At 41.4% G+C, this 20,476-nt stretch overlaps 1 protein-coding gene across 1 annotated transcript in view; it reads left to right on the top strand.

Moving 5' to 3' along the window:
* LOC131192837 (zinc finger protein 208-like) overlaps positions 1–20,010 on the top strand; it is a 38,027-nt gene extending 18,017 nt beyond the window's left edge. The window contains 3 exon segments of the mRNA XM_058172390.1: positions 7,580–9,589; positions 10,794–10,999; positions 19,887–20,010. Coding sequence (XP_058028373.1) covers positions 7,580–9,589; positions 10,794–10,981 — 2,198 coding nt within the window. The 3' untranslated portion in view covers positions 10,982–10,999; positions 19,887–20,010.
* Positions 20,011–20,476: the final 466 nt, after the last annotated feature.

The following is a 20,476-nucleotide window of genomic DNA, read 5'->3' as shown; positions in this document are numbered from 1 at the left end:
TGATAGGCTTGTGCCAAATCTAATTTAGCAAAACTTGCCCTTGTCCCAACGAGTGCAGCAAGTGTTGCACCACGGAACTGGGTAAGCCTTGTAAGGCTTTGTTTAACGCGCCTTGTAATCAGCGCAGATTCTAACTGACCCATCTGTTTCACCGGGGTGACGATTGGCGTCTCCCATTTGGCATGATCAACTGGTACCAGTATCCCTGCCTTATTAACTTGTCTATCTCCCTATCAATCTTGGGCTTAAGGGCAAAGGTACCTCCTTGCTTTTATCCGGATAGGGGCTACCTGGGGGTCTAGGTTAAAGGAAATAGGGGTCCCCTTGTACTTGCCCAGGCAGTCCTTGAACACATCTTCGAATTCACTCATGAGTGCATCTTTAAGGTTAACGTCACTTCTGTAGATGCCAGTCACTCCCATGCCCAATGCACGGAACCAGTCCAGACCCAACAAACTTGGCAGGGTCCCTTCGACGATCGTGATGGGCAGGGTCTTCTTGTGTGGTCCGTACTCGACTCGGACAGAGGTGGTCCCTCGAACAGGGATGCGATTCCCTTGGTAGTCGTGGACTCGTAGCCGTTGTGTTTGCAGGTGGCGTTTTGCGACTGATGGCAAAGCTTCCGCAAGAGTGTCCCAGGACATGATTGTGATCGCTGACCCGGTGTCCACTTCTAGTCGGCACGGCACTCCTTCTATTTTGGGCTTGGTGAAGATTTTCTTCTCCACCCGGGTTGTGGCGCGGCCTATTATCACGGTCGTTTGATTCGAGTTCGCGCCTTTTTTGTTTGAGCCAATCACGGGTCGCCTTGCCGATCCCGCGCTCTGATTGGCTGATTTGAATTTTCGGCGGGAAGGTTGGGGAGCTCGACAGACTTGAGCCAGGTGCCCCTTCTTCTCGCACCGCCGACATGTAGCGTCCTTGAACTTGCATTGTTGGCGCTGGTGTTGACCTCCGCAACTTCCGCATTCGTCCCGGTCTTCTTTGCCACGCTTTCGGTTCGACAAACCCTTCCTCATCCTCACCGCCTGATTCGGTCTGATCTCTTCGTGGTGTACTGGGGTTGGTTTTGTGCTCGCCGGCGTGAGCGGCTTTTGCAGGGTTTCCGCCGCTTGGGTGGACATCTCATGAGCTCTGGCTTCGCCCAGAGCGCCAGCGTTAGGTTGCTTTTGATAGCAGCCGCCCGCAAACGAATGTCTCTGACCCCACGGATGAGTTGCTCTAGCAGCGCCGTCCAGGTCTCGTACCCACAGTCTTTGGAGGCTTTCCGCAGGGCGGCCATGTAGTCGCTGATGGATTCGCCTCCAGCTGTCTGCGCTCCAAATTCAAAACACCGCACGATTTGGACGGCGTTGCCGAAATGGTTTTTTAGCAGGGTTTGCAGAGTTTGCCACGATACCGATTGTACCGGCGTTGGCTCTGCCAGGGCTTCCGCGATGTCGATGACCTCGGGACCGCAGTGGCTCAAGAAATATGCCCTTTTGCGGTTGTCTGGAACTCCTTGCAGTTCGTTTGCTTCTAGGAAGCTTTCGAAACGGGTCATGTACGTTCCCCATTTCTCTCTGGCTGGGTCAAACGGCGCGGGCGGAGTGTAACTGGCCATCTCCGCGTTTCTGCCCTGGGCTTGCTGGGTTCGGTTCTTCCGTGCTTCAGCTCGGTTCTGGTGCTCCTTAGCCTCGGAATCCCACCTTCGTCGCCAGTGTTATGTTCGGGAAGTAACGAGGCTGGAGACCAGGGTAGTGACAACAGCTCTTTAATATAGGGTGAACCCAGCGAAGAGACTGGGGAAAAACCTCTCCTTATATACAGTTCACCCGGCGGCTTCAACCAATCAGCAACGTGCTTGTTTCCCGCCCAAAATATTTAAAGATACATTAAGTTTAAATCTATTGGTTGCCCTTGTATTATTGCAATTAAAGCTGAAGTAGTCTTCGACAGGAAGGACATTACAATAGATGATTCTGTGAGTTAAACTTAGGTCTTGTCGAAGGCGACGGAGTTCCAAGTTTTCTAAGCCTAGGATTTCAAGTCTGGTGGGATAAGGTATTTTGTTGTTTTCAGAGGAATGGAGAACTCTTCTTGTAAAATATTTCTGGACACGTTCAATTGTATTGATGTCAGAGATGTGGTGAGGGTTCCAAACAGGTGAGCTGTAGTCTAGAATTGGTCTAGCAAATGTTTTATATGCTCTGGTTAGTAGTGTGGTGTTTTTGGAAAAGAAGCTACGCAAAATTAGGTTTACAACTCTTAGAGCTTTTTTTGCTATGTAGTTGCAGTGGGCTTTGGCACTTAGATCATTTGACATGAAAACTCCAAGGTCTTTAACGGGATGAGGGTCGTCTGTAAGGTAATGTCCATCTAGTATGTACTTAGTTTTAGAGTTCTTTTTCCTATATGTAAGACTGAGCATTTGCTGGTTGAAATTTGAGCTGCCAATTTTAGACCAAGCGTTAGATGGTCAAGGTCGTTTTGAATGATAGAAGTGTTGTCTGTGGTGTTAAATAGTTTGACATCGTCAGCAAAGAGAACACAATTACTTGAGATATGGTCACAAAGATCATTAATGTATAGAATAAAGAGTGTTGGTCCAAGGACGCTGCCTTGAGGAACGCCACTCTTGACAGGAACAGGATTTGATAAAGCATTGCCAATTTTGACCACTTGTTGTCTGTTAGACAGAAAAGCAGATATCCATTTGTGGAGGGGTCCTGAGATGCCATAGGATGTTAGTTTAAGGAGAAGTTTATCGTGTACTACTGAGTCAAAAGCTTTGCAGAAGTCTATGTAGATTGCATCTATTGATTTGCCTTGATCTAGATTTGAAGCCCATATGTTTTTGCAGTGGAGAAGTTGTAAGTTACATGATAACTTTTTCCTGAAACCAAATTGTTTGTTGGAGAGTAGGTTGTTAGTTTCTAAGTGTGAGGTAATGGATTGGTTGATGATAGATTCCATGACTTTGCAGGTGACGCAGCAAAGGGAGATCGGTCTGTAGTTTTCGACTAAGCTGGGGTCTCCTTTTTTGAAGATGGGGATGACTGTGGCTAGTGACCAAAGTTTGGGAAGAGAACTGGTAGTGAAAGCTTTATCAAAGATAATACTTAGGGGTTCAGCTATATTAATGGAAAGTTTGTGCGAGGGAAACCTTTACCTTTACCTTATATGCTTATATATTATATAGTTACTTTCATGCTTCTGCTTATATATACTGTTGTGACAAAATCAATCAATCAATCAATCAATCATCCATGCCCTCGCCCTTCCCCTCAGACGCTCTCCTCCTTCCCGCCCTTTCTGGGAATCCTGGCACTTTGCGCATATTCCTCCAGGGGGCTCCCTCTGCCCAGGGAATGGAACACCAGGCGCTTACATCATTTGCCACTCTAGGACGCAGCACTCGTTGCCCTTAACCCTCTGAGCTCCGCAGGAGGCGGAGCGGCTGCGGGAGAGTCTGGCGGGGGAGGGGAGTACAGACGTCCCCCGGGTGACGGGGGTGGGGAGGCTCTTCCTCTGCAAAGGGAGGCGGAGGAGGGAGAAACCCACGTACGGCCCTTCTCCGGGTTCCACCCTGGATCCCATGCTCCCCAGCCGGACGGGAAGAGAAGCGGAGCTGCCTCTCCAGCTGCCTCCTTCCCAGCTCTGCTCAGGGAGACCTCGGCTCTGCGCTGGGATGACCCGCTTGGGGCTGCGGGCAGGTTGTGTGAATTTGCCTGCGTGTCAGAGGGAGACTCTGCTCTCTACAGGCCACCTTGAAGAAGCGAAATGGGGCATCTTCAACCAGGATCGTTTCCTGGCATTTGAGAATAGAAAGGGAAAATATACTCATTGGGTCTTGAGAGTCCTTGATGGACAGTCCCATGTTTTGCACCACAAACACACACACACAAACACAAACACACACACACACACTGCTCCAAGCCACTTCAATCCTACATCAGAAAAATATTTCTTTCCATGGGGATGAGTGTTGTTCAGTGGTTAACTTCTCCGTTTTCTAATTCTTGGAATTTATTTTCTTTCTCATCTCAGATGCGCAAAGTGAAAGTGGAAGTCATCCAACATTATCTCTTGGGCGAAGAGGGCTGAGTAACCTTCTGCAGTCAGTCCTGCAGCTGCAGGAATGGGTCCTATGAATGAAAAGGCATTTGGAGATCCACAAGATTCTTTGGACCTATTTGGAGTTGCGTTACAAGAGAGAGATAGAATGGAGACACGACCTTTAGCAAGTCAAGGGACTGGAAAAGGCCCTTCTGCCATTCAGCCTGGGAGCCTTGGGGAAATGTGGGCAAGAACTGAGCAGAAGATCCTGGAGAAGGAAACCATCATCCGTTCAGAAGTTCATCCCTGCAATTTCAGGAGCTTCCAGTACCAGGAGACTGAGGGTCCTTGGGGACTTTGCAGTCGTCTCCACAACTTTTGTAGGCGATGGCTGAGACCAGAAAAGCACACCAAAGCCCAGATGCTGGACCTGGTAGTTCTGGAGCAGCTCCTGACCCTTCTGCCCTTGCAGATGGAGAGCTGGATGCGGGAGTGTGGAGTACAGACCAGCTCCCAGGCGGTGGCCCTGGCGGAAGGCTTTCTCCTGAGCCAGGCAGAGGAGCAGAAGGAGCAGGTCAAGTTGCAGGTGAGAGACCTTCCACTTGAGAGCCTAGAAGGGGTTTGAAGGGCATAAAGAATGTGTTGGATTTCTTCTCTATCTTTCATAATATATGAAGGTGTCTTACTAATTCATGTAGGACAATCTTCCATTATTCCTTCTATAAAACAGATTTGAGACAATTGCTGTTTTCTTACTCACTTTCAATGACAGACACTGAGAAGGCTTCAGAGAACAAGAATCTGCTTCATGTTGTGTATTCATTAATTCTTCTTTTCTTATTCCTCCTATTTCAAGTCCTTCATTATGGGGATCAGCAATCCTGAGGGAAGGAGGACTCTGTCAAATCCCCCTCAGGAGCTGTTTTTCAGGAAGATCCCTCAGGAAGAGCCAAACCAGGACACCTCAGGAGGTAACTGAAGGTCCTCTGATTCCCCAGAGAGATCCCAGCTGTCTCATCTTCTCTGTGTATTCTTCCTTTTCCCTTAATTATGTATTTTAAAATTCTGTATCTCTTGCAGGGAAACAAAGGATGGAGTTTTCTGGTGGAGCTGAAACAGAGGTTGAATCTCCAAACCAAGTAAGAAAGATAGATATATATATATATATATATATATATATATATATATATATATATATATATATATATATATATATATATATATATATATATATATATATATATATATATATATATATATATATATATATATATATATATATATATATATATATATATATATATATATATATATGAGCATGAAGCTGTAAACACCTAGCCTGAAGATGACGAATGAGACTTCGTCGAAACGTCGCCAAGACATTTCCAATTTTACGCGGGAGAAAACCCAAATAACCGAAGACCTACATACAAACACCAACGAAAACCTCAAAACACACACACACACACACACACACACACACACACACACACACACAACCTACTACTAGATAAAGTAGAAAAATGTGGGTTAGACAGCACCACCACCAGATGGATTCGTAACTGGCTGACCAACCACACTCAACGTGTAGTCTTCAACAGAACTACATCCACATGGAGGGAAGTATGCAGTGGAGTACCCCAAGGCTCTATTTTAGGCCCGGTACTCTTCAACATCTTCATCAATGACTTGGATGAGGGGATAGATGGGGAACTCATCAAATTTGCAGATGACACCAAGCTGGCAGGAATAGCCAACACTCCAGAAGATAGGCTCAAATTACAGAAAGATCTTGACAGACTTGAACATTGGATGCTATCTAACAAAATAAATTCAACAGCGAAAAAAGTAAGGTTCTACATTTAGGCAAAAAACCCAAAATGCACAGGTACCGTATATGTGGTACCTTGCTCAATAGTAGTACCTGTGAGAGGGATCTTGGAGTCCTAGTGGACAACCATTTAGATATGAGCCAGCAGTGTGCAGGTGCTGCTAAAAAAGCCAACACAGTTCTGGGCTGCATAAACAGAGGGATAGAATCAAGATCACGTGAAGTGTTAGTGCCACTTTATAATGCCTTGGTAAGGCCACACTTGGAATACTATATTCAGTTTTGGTCGCCACGATGTAAAAAAGATGCTGAGACTCTAGAAAGAGTGCAGAGAAGAGCAACAAAGATAATTAGGGGACTGGAGGCTAAAACATATGAAGAACAGTTGCAGAGGACATATTGTGCGAATTCAACTGGGCCTGTTTTCTTCTTTTCATTGTTCAGGAACATCTTATATCCTTTGAGGAGGTGGCTGTGTATTTCTCCGAAGAGGAGTGGTCTCAGCTGGATGCTGACCAGAAAGCACTGCATTGGGAAGTCATGCTGGAAAATCATAGGAACGTGGTCTCTTTGGGTAAGAGTTTGCTATTTTCCAATCAGAGAATTTGGGAAGACATTCTATAGGTAAATGCCATCAGCAATTCTTCATTAAAAATCCCTATGCAGATGTTATCTCCTGGCCTGGGAGAGAGAGGGAAAAGATTTGGCCTTCTCCTGCTCTGAAGAAGAAAAGTGGCCAGTGGATCTCTGCTTTGATGCATCCGATTTTTTTTCCCATTTCTATTTCAATATACCAGTGAGAAATAAACTGCTTGTTATGATGAGATCCTCAACTCCATCAAATTTCAGCTTTTTTGGCTTAGATGCTTCTATATCTGTGCTATGAAAGACTGTCATTTCTTCAGCTGACTTTTGTTCTGTTTCATTTCTATTCTGAACCTTGGGCTTAAAGGTGAAATGGTTCCATTTTCCCATTACAGACATGCTATCTGGGGGTTAATACAAGAGCTCTATGTTTTTCTCTGCAACTATGTGATTTTTGGCAAGAGAAAAATAGAATAGCCACAGAGAATATACTTTGGGTAGGAAGAAAAGGACCTTCAACAGATTTATTACTCTGTCTGTGCTGGAATTAACCCCCTCCAGTAAACGTTAGGTTTTCTCCTGATACCTCCATGGATATTTCCCCTGATTCTTTCTTAACTAAGAGAAGATGACATTGGGATGTTTAAAATATTGACACAGGGCAAAATTTCAGAAGGAAATTTTTATGAGTTCCTACAGGTCGATCTCTTTCCCTAACCTTGCCCTCATTTTCATTTCTCTTTTCTTCTGAAGGTAATAATGAGCAGGAGAATAAAGATTCCTGTGAACTGTTTCAAGTGATCAATGCTGGAGACAGAACGTTTCCAATTCAAATGAAAAAAGAAAGACATGAGAGGAACCAGTCAAATGATCGGAATCAAGAAAGCACATCCTCCATTGATGTTCCCAGACAAGACTTTGTTGCCCAACAAGGAAAAATAAAGAAAAGCTACATTGGGAAAAGTGTGATGCTAATTCAAGATAAATTTGATGTAAATCAAAATTATCCAAACCAAACCAAAGGAGATCATGTATCCAGAGACCAGGGAAAAAACGACAATTGGACTTTCACTTTTTCTTATTTAAATGGGTCCCTTACAACTCATAAAAACAGCCACACAGAAGAGAAACCATACAAATGCATGGAGTGTGGAAAGGCATTCGGTCAACACAGAAATCTTACTATCCATAAAAGGATCCACACAGGGGAAAAGCCATATAAATGCATGGAGTGTGGAAAGAGCTTCTGTGAAAACACATCCTTTATGAGACACAAAAGGATTCATACAGGGGAAAAGCCATACAAATGTCTGGAATGTGGAAAGGACTTTACCAATAACAGTCAACTTACTTCCCATAAAAGGATTCACACAGGAGAGAAACCTCATACATGCCAGGAGTGTGGAAAGAGCTTCAGACATATTGTTTCCCTTACTTACCATAACAGGATCCATACAGGGGAGAAACCATATAAATGCGTGGAATGTGAAAAGAGTTTTGCTAATAGCAGTCATCTTACTTCTCATAGAAGGGTCCACACAGGGAAGAAACGATGTAAGTATACAGAGTGTGGAAATAGTTTCAGTGACAGCTGTTCCCTTTCATCTCATAAAAGGATCCATATGGGAGAGAAGCTGTATAACTGCCTGGAGTGTGGAAAGACTTTTACTCATAGCAGTCAACTTACTGTTCATAAAATGACCCACACAGTTGAGAAGCCATATAAATGCAAGGAGTGTGATAAGACCTTTACTCATAGCAGTCAACTTATTTCCCATAAAAGGACCCACACGGGAGAAAGGCCATATAAGTGCAAAGAGTGTGGGAAGAGCTTCTGTGACAGTGCATCGCTTATGAAACATGAGAGGATCCATGCAGGAGAGAAGCCATATAAATGCATGGAGTGTGGGAAAACTTTTACTCAAAGCAGTCATCTTACTTCCCATAAAAGGATTCATACAGGGGAAAAGCCATACAAATGCAGAGAATGTGGGAAGAGCTACAGCCACAGTGTTTCCCTTACTTATCACAACAGGATCCATGCAGGGGAGAAACCTTATAAATGTTTGGACTGCGAAAAGACTTTTACTCAGAGTAGTCAACTTACTTCCCATAAACGAATCCACACGGGGGAAAAGCCATATCAATGCATGGAATGTGGAAAGGGCTTGTATGACAGTGTATCCCTTATGAGACATAAAAGGATCCACACAGGGGAGAAGCCATATAAATGTAGAGAGTGTGGGAAGGGCTTCACCCAACAGGGTAACCTTAATTCCCATGAAAGGATGCACAGAGGAGACAAGCCGTATAAATGCAGAGACTGTGGAAAGAGCTTCAGTCATAGTGGTTCCCTTACTTACCATAACAGGATCCATACAGGGGAGAAACCATATAAGTGCTTGGTGTGTGGAATGGGTTTTACTGTTAGCAGTCACCTTACTTCCCATAAAAGGATCCACACAGGGGAAAAACCATATAACTGCAGACAATGTGGAAAGAGCTTCAGTGAAAATGCATCCCTTATGAGACACAAAAGAATCCACACAGGGGAGAAGCCATACAAATGTGTGGAGTGTGGAAAGAGCTTCAGTCATAGTGGTTCCCTTGCTTCCCATAAAAGGATACACACAGGGGAGAAGCCTTATAAATGTATGGAATGTGGAAAAAGCTTTACCACTAGTAGTGATCTTACTTCCCACAAGAGGATCCACACTGGAGAGAAGCCATATAAATGTATGGAGTGTGGAAAGAGCTTTACTAATAGTAGTCGTCTTACTTCCCATAAAAGGATCCACACAGGGGAGAAGCCTTATAAATGTATGGAATGTGGAAAGAGCTTTACCATTAGTAGTGATCTTACGTCCCACAAAAGGATCCACACTGGAGAGAAGCCATATAAATGTATGGAGTGTGGAAAGAGCTTTACTAATAGTAGTCATCTTACTTCCCATAAAAGGATCCACACAGGGGAGAAGCCATATAAGTGTATGGAGTGTGGAAAGAACTTTACTACTAGCAGTGATCTTACTTCCCATGAAAGGATCCACATAGAAGAGAAACTATATAAAAGTGTGGTGCATAGAAGGAGCTTCAGGAGCAATGAACTAATTTGTAAAAGACAGATCCATTTGGGTGAGAACTCATGTAAATTCTACATTTAGTTGGCTAAATTTATGCATTTCCTATTTACATATATAGGTAGTCCTCATCTTGACCATTCACTTAAAGAGTGTCCAAAGTTATTGTGCAGCGCCCAAAAGCTATGATCCAGCCCATGTATTCCAGTGGTGGCACATACCCCTACAATCACATGATGCAATTTATGTTATATTTTGCATCAAGATTTATTTTATTTTATTTATTTATTTTATTAAATTTCTATACCGCCCTTCTCCCGAAGGACTCAGGGCGGTGTACAGCCAAAATAAAACACAGAATATATACAATTAAAAGAATTTAAAATGAACTATTACTATGCGGCCGATAATTAAAACATTTAAAAAAGATGAGCCAACTGCAGCATTCATGGTATACGAATGAAAATGACTCCATTGTGCTGGCATTGCAAACAATGAAGGAAGAAGGAGGTTCTTTGGAAATCTGTTGAGACCAAAATAAAATAATCTGACAGTAACAAAAACTACTCAGAAATGACAACAGGAGCTCCCCCTAGAAAATATGAGGATACCCCCCCCCCAAATTAATCCAACTTGCATCTAGTGAAGAAATCAGATCTTGGTCAACCAGTATGAATGGAATATTTTTCAGTCAAAAGGCCTCTTGTGATGTGATAGGTCCCAATAATGTAGTGTGTGTGTGTGTGTGTATGTGTATGTATGCATAAAAAACTTAAGGGTGAAGAATTTCTCTTTCACAAAAAGAGCCCAGAATAATGGGAAAAAAACCCAAATGCATGGGCAAGATTTCAAGCATTAGAGCCCCTTTTCCCCCTTCCCATGATATGACAAGGGTTAAGGAAAAACCAACATTTTATTTAAATAAAATTAATTAAATATCAGTGATGTGTTTACTTGCTAGACATGTATAAAATTCTGCTTGTATTAAAAATTATTTAACAAAAATGTTTGGAAGGATTTTGGAGGGGGAAGAAATCTCAGGTTTTCAAAGTTTCATGCTGGTTTGAAACTTAATTCAAAAACTGCTGATGGCTGATTCTGGGTTAAACTGAAGAATAATAAGTGGATTGAAAACACAAAAAAGTTAGAGTTATTCTTTTAAAATTGATTTTTAACCACTATTTTCCCTTCATCTTAATTCTGTTTTGGTAATTGTAGCTAAACTACTTTTTCTCTTGCATAACACCCGTAATGCCCAGTTTTAGGCCCAGTACTCTTCAACATCTTCATCAATGACTTGGATGAGCAGATAGATGGGGAACTAATCAAATTTGCAGATGACACCAAGCTGGCAGGAATAGCCAACACTCCAACACTCCAGAAGATAGGCTCAAGTTACAGGAGGATCTTGACAGACTTGAACATTGGGCGCTCTCTAAAAAAATGAAATTCAACAGTGAAAAAAGTAAGGTTCTACATTTAGGCAAAAAAACAACAACCAAAATGCACAGGTACCATATATGTGGTACCTTGCTCAATAGTAGTAACTGTGAGAGGGATCTTGGAGTCCTAGGGGACAACCATTTAGATTTGAGCCAGCAGTGTGCAGCAGCTGCTAAATAAGCCAACACAGTTCTGGGCTGCATAAATAGAGGGATAGAATCAAAATCATGTGAAGTGTTAGTGCCACTTTATAATGCCTTGGTAAGGCCACACTTGGAATACTGCATTCAGTTTTGGTCGCTGTGATGTAAAAAAGATGCTGAGACTCTAGAAAGAGTGCAGAGAAGAGCAACAAAGATGATTAGGGGACTGGAGGCTAAAACATATGAAGAACAGTTGCAGGAACTGGGTATGTCTAGTTTAATAAAAAGAAGGACTAGGGGAGACATGATAGCAATGTTCCAATATCTCAGGGGTTACCACAAAGAGGGAGTCGGGCTGTTCTCCAAAGCACCTGAGGGTAGAACAAGAAGCAATGGGTGGAAACTGATCAGGGAAAGAAGCAACTTAGAACTAAGGAGAAATTTCCTGAAAGTTAGAACAATTAATAAGTGGAATGACTTGCCTGCAGAAGTTGAGAATGCTCCAACACTGGAAAAAATGCAAACAAATCTCTTAAGAACAGTTTAGAATAGAATAGAATAGAATAGAATAGAATAGAATAGAATTTTTATTGGCCAAGTGTGATTGAACACACAAGAAATTTGTCTTGGTACATATGCTCTCAGTGTACATAAAAGAAAAAGATACCTTCATCAAGGTACAACATTTACAACACAAATGATGGTCATAAGGTACAATTTAACACTTAATGATACAACATTTAATGATAATCATAGGGTACAAATAAGCAATCAGGAACAATCAATATCAATATAAATCATAAGGATTACCAGCAACAAAGTTACAGTCATACAGTCATAAGTGGAAAGAGATTGGTGATGGGAACGATGAGAAGATTAATAGTAGTGCAGATTTAGTAAATACTTTGACAGTGTTGAGGGAATTATTTGTTTAGCAGAGTGATGGCCTTCGGGAAAAAACTGTTCTTGTGTCTAGTTGTTCTGGTGTGCAGTGCTCTATAGCGTCGTTTTGAGGGTAGAAACTGTTGAAACAGTTTATAATAATAATAATAATATTTTAATTTTTATACCGCCCTTCTTCCAAAGGACTCAGGGCGGTGCACAGCCAGATAAAATCAACAATCAATGGATACAATATAAATAAAAACAGTACTAAAAAACTTATTAAATTTGGCCCCTGAATTAAAATACATAAACCATCAAACCCATTTACAATTACAAATATACAAATACAAACCCATTACAAATATTAAAACTAATTCTATGCCAGTCCTGCACGGAAGAATAAATACGTTTTCAGTTCGCGGCGGAAGGTCCAGAGATCAGGAAGTTGACGAAGTCCTGGGGGAAGTTCGTTCCAGAGGATAGGGGCCTCACAGAGAAGGCCCTCCCCCTGGGGGTCGCCAGCCGACATTGTTTGGCTGATGGCACCCTGAGGAGGCCCTCCCTATGGGAGCACACAGATCGGTGGGAGGCAAACGGTGGCAGAAGGCGGTCCCTAAATAACCAAGTCCTAAGCCATGGAGCGCTTTAAAGGTGGTAACCAGCACCTTGAAGTGCACCCGGAAACCACAGGCAGCCAGTGCAGCTTGCACAGTATAGGTGTTATATCTATCACCTGCGCAGCTGCATTCTGGACCAACTGAAGCCTCCGGGTGCTCTTCAAGGGGAGCCCCATGTAGAGAGCATTGCAGTAGTCCAGGCGAGAAGTGACGAGAGCATGAGTGACTGTGCATAGGGAATCCCGGTCAAGAAAGGGGCGCAACTGGCGAATCAGGTGTACCTGATAAAAAGCTCTCCTGGAGACGGTCGTCAGATGTTCTTCAAAGGACAACCGTCCATCCGGGAGAACGCCTACGTTGCGCACCCTCTCCATTGGGGCCAGTGACTCGCCCCCAACAGTCAGCCGCGGCTGCAGCTGGCTGTACCGGGATGCCGGCATCCACAGCCACTCCGTCTTGGAGGGGTTGAGCTTGAGCCTGTTTCTCCCCATCGAGACCCACACGGCCTCCAGACACCGGGACAGCACTTCGACAGCTTCGTCGGGGTGGCCTGGGGTGGAAATGTACAGCTGGGTGTCATCAGCGTACAGTTGGTAACTCACCCCAAAACCACTGATGATCTCACCCAGCGGCTTCATATAGACGTTGAACAGGAGAGGTGAGAGAATCGACCCCTGCGGCACCCCACACGTGAGGTGCCTCGCGGTCGATCTCTGTCCTCCTGTCAACACCGACTGTGACCGGCCGAAAAACGGTGCCTCCCACTCCCAAACTCCCCAGCCGGCGCAGCAAGATACCATGGTCGATGGTATCAAAAGCCGCTGAGAGGTCTAAAAGGACCAGGGCAAAGGAAAAACCTCTGTCCCGAGCTCTCCAGAGATCATCAACCAACGCGACCAAAGCAGTCTCTGTGCTGTACCCAGGTCGAAAGCCGGACTGGAACGGGTCCAGATAGACCGTTTCATCCAGGTACTGGGGTAACTGACGTGCCACCACACTCTCTTTTTTTTTTTTTTTTTTTTAATTCAAAAAGTTTTACAAAATTTTTTTCCCCCTTTCCCCCCCTCCTCCCCCCTCCCTTCGCAACCCCCCTCCCCCCCCCGACTTCCCGGAACGAGCACAAGGTATAGTTAAAAGTAAAACAAACATATGCTAAAAAGTTTTCGTCCCAACTTAATTATACCCCTACAATCATCAATTCCTAACTTCCCCCAAAAGCAATCAAAAATAATACATCATAATCATTCAAAAACAGTCTGATAACTCTTAGTCTGATATCTACGTTGAATATAGTCAATCCATTTTTTCCATTCCTTTAAGTATCTTTCTTGCGTATTGTCTTTCAAAAAGGCTGATATCTTCGCCATCTCAGCCAAATTGGCAACTTTCAATATCCATTCTTGTATTGTTGGTACTTCTTTTTTCTTCCAATATTGTCCTATTAATAATCTTGCTGCAGTTATTAGATTTCAAATCAATTTAGTCTCAATTACTGTACAATCCGTAATAATTCCCAACAAGAAAAATTGCGGCAGGAACTTTATCTTCTTTTTCAGAACATTTTGTAAAATCCACCAAATTTTTATCCAAAAGGCCTTTATGTCCTTACAAGTCCACCAAATGTGAAAATATGTAGCGTCATCACAATTACATCTCCAACATTTTGCTTGCATTTCTGGATACATACACGATAATTTTTTAGGATCTAGATGCCATCTATAAAACATTTTATAAAAATTTTCCCTCAGATTTTGTGCCTGCGTGAATTTAACATTTCTAACCCAAATTCTTTCCCACGTTTCCAATAATATTGGCTCCTGAAAATTTTGTGCCCACTTTATCATACAGTCCTTTACCAAGTCCCTTTCAGAATCTATTTCAAGTAACACATTATACAATCTCTTTATATGCTCCTGAGACTGATTTCTAATTTGCTTTACCAAATTCCCTCGTTCTGCTCTATACCAATGTTTTGATCTCCCTTCCATCTAGCATGTAATTGCTCATATTGAAACCAAGTATAATTTTTCCCTTCCTCTCTTAATACTTGCAGAGATTTTAACTGCAAATTACCTCTTTCAGTATACAAAAGATCTTTATATGTAATCATTTCCTGCTTCTGTTCTATGTTTATATTTTCTACTGTATGTCTAGGACATGCCCATATAGGAACCTTATAATTTAGTTTATAAGAGTATTTTTTCCAAACACGCAGAAGGGCATTTCTTAGCACATGATTTTTAAAGGCCTTATCCACTTTTTTGTCATAAATTAAATATGCATGCCATCCATATAACAAATCATAACCTTCTATATTCAAAATTCTGTCCTCTGTTAAATTAAACCAATCACTTATTGCAGAGAGCAGCTGCTTCATAATATAATTTAAAATTAGGCATTTTTAAACCTCCCCTTTCCCGAGAATCTTGAATTATTTTCATTTTAACCCTAGCTTTTTTACCTTCCCATATAAATTTGTTAATTCCCTTCTGCCATTCCTCAAGATTCTTATCTTTCTTAATTATTGGTATCATCTGAAAGAGGAATAAAAATCTAGGTAAAACATTCATTTTAATAGCAGCAATTCTCACCAGCAAAGATAATTGCAATTTTTCCAAACAATCAACTCCTTCTGAACTTTTGCCATAAAACCTCATAGTTATTCTTATACAATTTCACATTTGATGACGTAATATAAACCCTAAATACTTAACCTTCTTTACAATTTCAAATCCTGTTACTTCCTCTAGTTTTTCTTTCTGTTGTCTGGCCATATTTTTTATTATCACTTTTGTCTTTTTCTGATTTACCTTAAACCCTGAGACATTCCCATATTGATCAATTATTTCCAACAAAGATTTACTAGAATTTATAGGGTTTGTTAAAGTAATCACCAAATCATCTGCAAAAGCTCTTAACTTATATTCATACTGTCTAACTCTAATTCCCTCTATCTCCTTTACTTCTCGTATTTTATCCAATAATGGTTCTAGAGTTAAAATAAACAATAATGGTGATAAAGGACATCCCTGTCTTGTTCCTTTCGCAATCTTAAAAGGTTCTGTTAAGCTACCATTGATTATAATCTGTGCTGTTTGCTCTCCATAAATTGCCCTAATTATTCTTAAAAAACCATCTCCAAATTGCATCTTTTCTATTAATTTAAATAAAAAATCCCAATGCAATCGATCAAAAGCTTTCTCTGCATCTAGAAAAATAAATGCTGCTGGAATAAAATTTTTCTTTTCTAAGTACTCCAGTAAATTAATAATCTGCCTAACATTATTCCTCATCTGTCTCCCTTTTATAAATCCAGATTGATCATTATGAATTCTTCGCTGCAGAATCAACATTAATCTATTAGCTATTATTTTAACAAAAATCTTATAATCATTATTTAAAAGTGAGATTGGCCTATAATTCCCAGGTTTAGAACAATCCTGTTCCTCTTTTGGTATCAATGAAATAAAAGAGGTTCTCCATGAGGGGGGAATTCCCCCTCCTAGTTGTATCTGATTAAATAATTCCTTAAGTGGACCTAACATCTCATCCTGTAAATTCCTATAATAACTAACTGTAAGCCCATCCGTACCAGGAGTTTTCCCCATCTTTAATTGTTTAATTACCAAAATAATTTCTTCCGAGGTTATAGGCCGATTCAATTCATCCGTTTGTTCTAAAGTTAAATTTTAACCTTATATTCCTTCAAATACTTATCAATATCCCTATTCGATATATTATCTTTAAGATATAAATTTGTATAATATTCTAAAAAAGCTTTTTTAATTTTATCCTGTTGATATCTCTCTTTACCTTTGTATTCTATTTTTTCTATAGTACGTTGTTTTTGTCTTTTCCTTAAAGTGTATGCTAACCACCTACCAGGTCTATTTGCATTACAAAAAGTATTATGTTTGGCATATTGTATATTTGTTGCCACCTGATCAGCCATTATCATATTAAATTGATTCTGTAGTAACTTTATTGCATCTTTAAGTTTTTGATCATGTGGGTTATGTATTAATAATTGTTGTTTCTTATAGATTTCCTCTTCTAAATACCTACGCTGTCTTTGTTGCTTATTTCTCTGTCTATTATTAAGATATATTAATACACCTCTCATAAAAGCTTTACTGCAATCCCAAACCATTTCTATCGATGTTTCATTATTCAAATTATAATCAAAAAATTCTTTCATCTGCTTTTTACATTGATTTACATTATCCTGATATCTAAACAAATTTTCATTTAATCTCCAAGTTCTTCTACCCTCTTTTCCATATTGCAATTCCATCCAAACAGGACTATGATCAGACAAACATCTTGGAAATATCTTAGTTTTCTTCACCCTAAAAAGCAAATCATTAGAAATTAAAATAAAATCAATACGTGAGAAGGATTGATGCCTATCAGAGAAAAAAGTATAGTCTCTTTCCTCCAGATTCCGCAGTCTCCATACATCTCTTAACTCAAAATCTTCTATCATATCAAAAAAGGATTTAGGCAGCTTTGCATGTGCAGGTATCTTCTTGGAAGAAGTTCTCTTGTCCTTTCGTATCTATTACTCCATTCCAATCGCCCAATATAATACACGATTTATAATCCCATAGAATCAACTTATCATATAACATTCTATAAAATTTTTCTTGTTGCTGGTTGGGTGCATATATACCAAGCAAGAGAGTCCTTTTTGTTTCTATTGTAAGTTCAATAGCAATATATCTTCCATAAATATCTGCCTCTATTAACTTGGCTGGTATATCTTTTCTCAAATAAACCACTATGCCATGTTTTTTCTCCAAAGCTGAAGCAACAAAATGTTTACCTAACTTTGAGTTTATTAGGTACTTTTGATCTGATAATTTAATATGCGTTTCTTGTAAGCAAATAACATCATTTTTAAATTGTTTCAAATAATGAAATATTTTTCTTCTCTTCTGAGCTGAGTTCAAACCATTGACATTCCAAGTCAAGATTTTATTTGCCATTACTGGGCTGCTGAAGCCTTTGGGCAATCAACTGAAGATCGTCCTCCCGTATCTTCGGCCGTGCTCCTCCCACCGCTTCTGTAGCAGAGTCCTGAACTTTACTTTGAGTTTGTTGCTCCTTTTCTTTACGCTTAAGGGCTCCCCTCATCAGTCTTTGTTCTTGTGGTTGTTCCTCTGATGGTAACATCACTGGAATCACCTCAGCTTCCACACCCATTTGAGTCTCTTGAATTCTTTTTTCTATTATTTCTATTTCAAATTTCAGCACTGTAGAAAGAAAATCTTTGGCCTTAAGCACTGTGTCAATACGATATCTTCTTCCCTGATAATACACTGTCAAGCCAACTGGAACCTCCCATCTAAATTGAATCTGGTATTTCTTAAGTTCTTGTGTAAAAAATGTAAAGTCTTTTCTATCCCTTAACATCTTGGGAGGGATCTCTTTCAAAACCTTCAACTCCTGTTCCCCTATTTTCAAGTTTTTCTGAAAAGCAACTTGCAAAATTTGATTCCTCACTGTTCTTTTCAAAAAATAAACCACGATGTCTCTAGGAAGTTTCTTTTGCCTAGCAATCCAAGAATTAACTCTATAAATTTTGTCAATTTGATAAGCAACCTCTTGTGGATCAAGTTCAATAAATTCAGCCAGAGCTTCTGATAAAAATTTTTTTAAATCTTCCCCTTTGTCTTCATTCAAACCTCTAATTCTCAGAGCTCCTTCCATCATTCTATACTGCATCACCACCACGAAGGTTGGAGACAGGATGGTAATTTCCCAAAACAGTTGGGTCCAGGGAAGGCTTCTTGAGGAGGTGCCTCACCACCGCCTCTTTCAAGGCGGAAGGAACAACACCCTCCATCAAAGAAGCATTAATAATCCCCTGGAGCCAGCCTCGTGTGACCTCCTGTGTGGCCAGCACCAACCAGGAGGGACATGGGTCCAATAAACATGTGGTGGCATTCAGCCTTCCCAGCAGCCTGTCCACGTCCTCAGGAGCCACAGTATCGAACTCATCCCAGATGTGCTCAACAAGACGTGTCTCTGTTATCTCACCTGGATCTACCCAATATTATGTCCAGGATGTGAGGGATCTGTAAATATTTTCACAGCCCTCTTCTTCATTCGTGCAGTATACAGGTCCTCAATGGAAGGCAGGTTGGTAGCAATTATTTTTTCTGCAGTTCTAATTATCCTCTGAAGTCTGTGTCTTTCTTGTTGGGTTGCAGAACCAAACCAGACAATTATAGAGGTGCAAATGACAAACTCAATAATTCCTCTGTAGAACTGGATCAGCAGCTCCTTGGGCAGTTTGAGCTTTCTGAGTTGGCGCAGAAAGAACATTCTTTGTTGTCCTTTTTTAATGATGTTTTTGATGTTAGCTGTCCATTTTAGATCCTGCGATATAATAGAATAACAAAATTTGTGCATCCTGATTTTATTAATGATCTAAAGCATGGGTGTCAAAATCACTGCATCACATTAATGTCACCTGACGCATCACAACCTTTTTTTGCCTTTGCGGAGTTATGGTAGGCGTGGCCTGCATGTGACACATCCAGCCTGTGGGCCACCGGTTTTGACACCCCTGATCTAAAGGTATTCCCAGTTGCTTAAATTTTCCAAGGGTCTTAAATTTCCTACTCATACTCCCTGACGTTTTTCCTTATTCAGTTCCTAAGGAAAACATACTTTTTTCTTTACTCATGATATTTGAGCTTTATATCTCCATTTCTCCACCAAGGAGCCTTGTTTTGAGGTAAAATTTCTGAAACGTCCACCAGTTTAAACTTTTTCTCCATGTTGATCTTCAAAAAGATCGTAATAATACAAGATTATTCTTATTGTTAGGAGCTGCCACTCGGTGTTTCCTATTATTCTTAGGCACCCAGACCTAGGAATTTGAGAAGGGCTGCTGGATATACTGAAATATATGGTTGGATAACCATCTGACTGAGATAGTGTAGGGTTTCCTGCCTGGGCAGGGGGTTGGACTAGAAGGCCTCCAAGGTCCCTTCCAACTCTGTTGTTATATTATGTTATATTATATTATATATAAAATTTCATTCCCCACCGTCCAGTGAGAACTGAAGAAGTTTCTTGGATGAGAAGTGAAATGTCTTTTTAAAAAACCCAGAAAGTCCAGCTGTCTCTTCAAAAAGCACCTTTGGGACAACCATGACCTGAGTAACTAAGAATCTCCTTAGATACTGAAATAAATAAAAATCTCAATTTTTCTCACTATGGCTTCCCTGTGTCTCATCTTCCTCCCCTTCAGGTGGGAGTTCTCAACAACCACAAAACAGACTGTGTTTCCCAGAGTGCTTCTTGGTCTTCCTCTTCTGATTCTCCTGGTCCTTCAATTCTGACCGCCTGGCTGTTCTGACAGGATTTGGATTCTTTTGAGGCCTCCTCCAATCTCTGCCCAGCCTTCAGGGCGGCTTTTCTTGAGGGAGGCGAGTTTAAATCCTCCAGAGAGATTTTTTTCCTTCTCCACAGACGGTTCCTGAACAGGAAGGAGATGAACAGGGAGAAATTGCTGCCTCTGGAGACCACAAAGCAGGGAGGCACTAAGAGGGGCCTTTCCTTCTATTTCCGTGCCCGTCATCCATGCCTTCTCCCTTCTCCTCAGGCGCGCTCCTGTTTCCCGCCCTTTCTACAATCCTGGCACTTTGCCCCTAATCCACCAGGGGGAGCCCGCTGCTAAGAGAAGGGAACGTCAGGCGGTTCCCGATTGGTTCACGGGAGGACGAACGTCACAGCTGCCTCTCCAGAGGAGGAGGCGATGGGAGTGACGTCACAAACAATTGCCGCTCTAGGACGGAAAGGCTGTGGGAGAAGAGGCAGATGTGACACGGGTGAGGAGGG

The sequence above is a fragment of the Ahaetulla prasina genome, chromosome 2 (assembly GCF_028640845.1).
Source record: "Ahaetulla prasina isolate Xishuangbanna chromosome 2, ASM2864084v1, whole genome shotgun sequence".
Lineage (NCBI taxonomy): Eukaryota > Metazoa > Chordata > Lepidosauria > Squamata > Colubridae > Ahaetulla > Ahaetulla prasina.
This window is presented reverse-complemented; position numbering and strand designations above follow the sequence as displayed.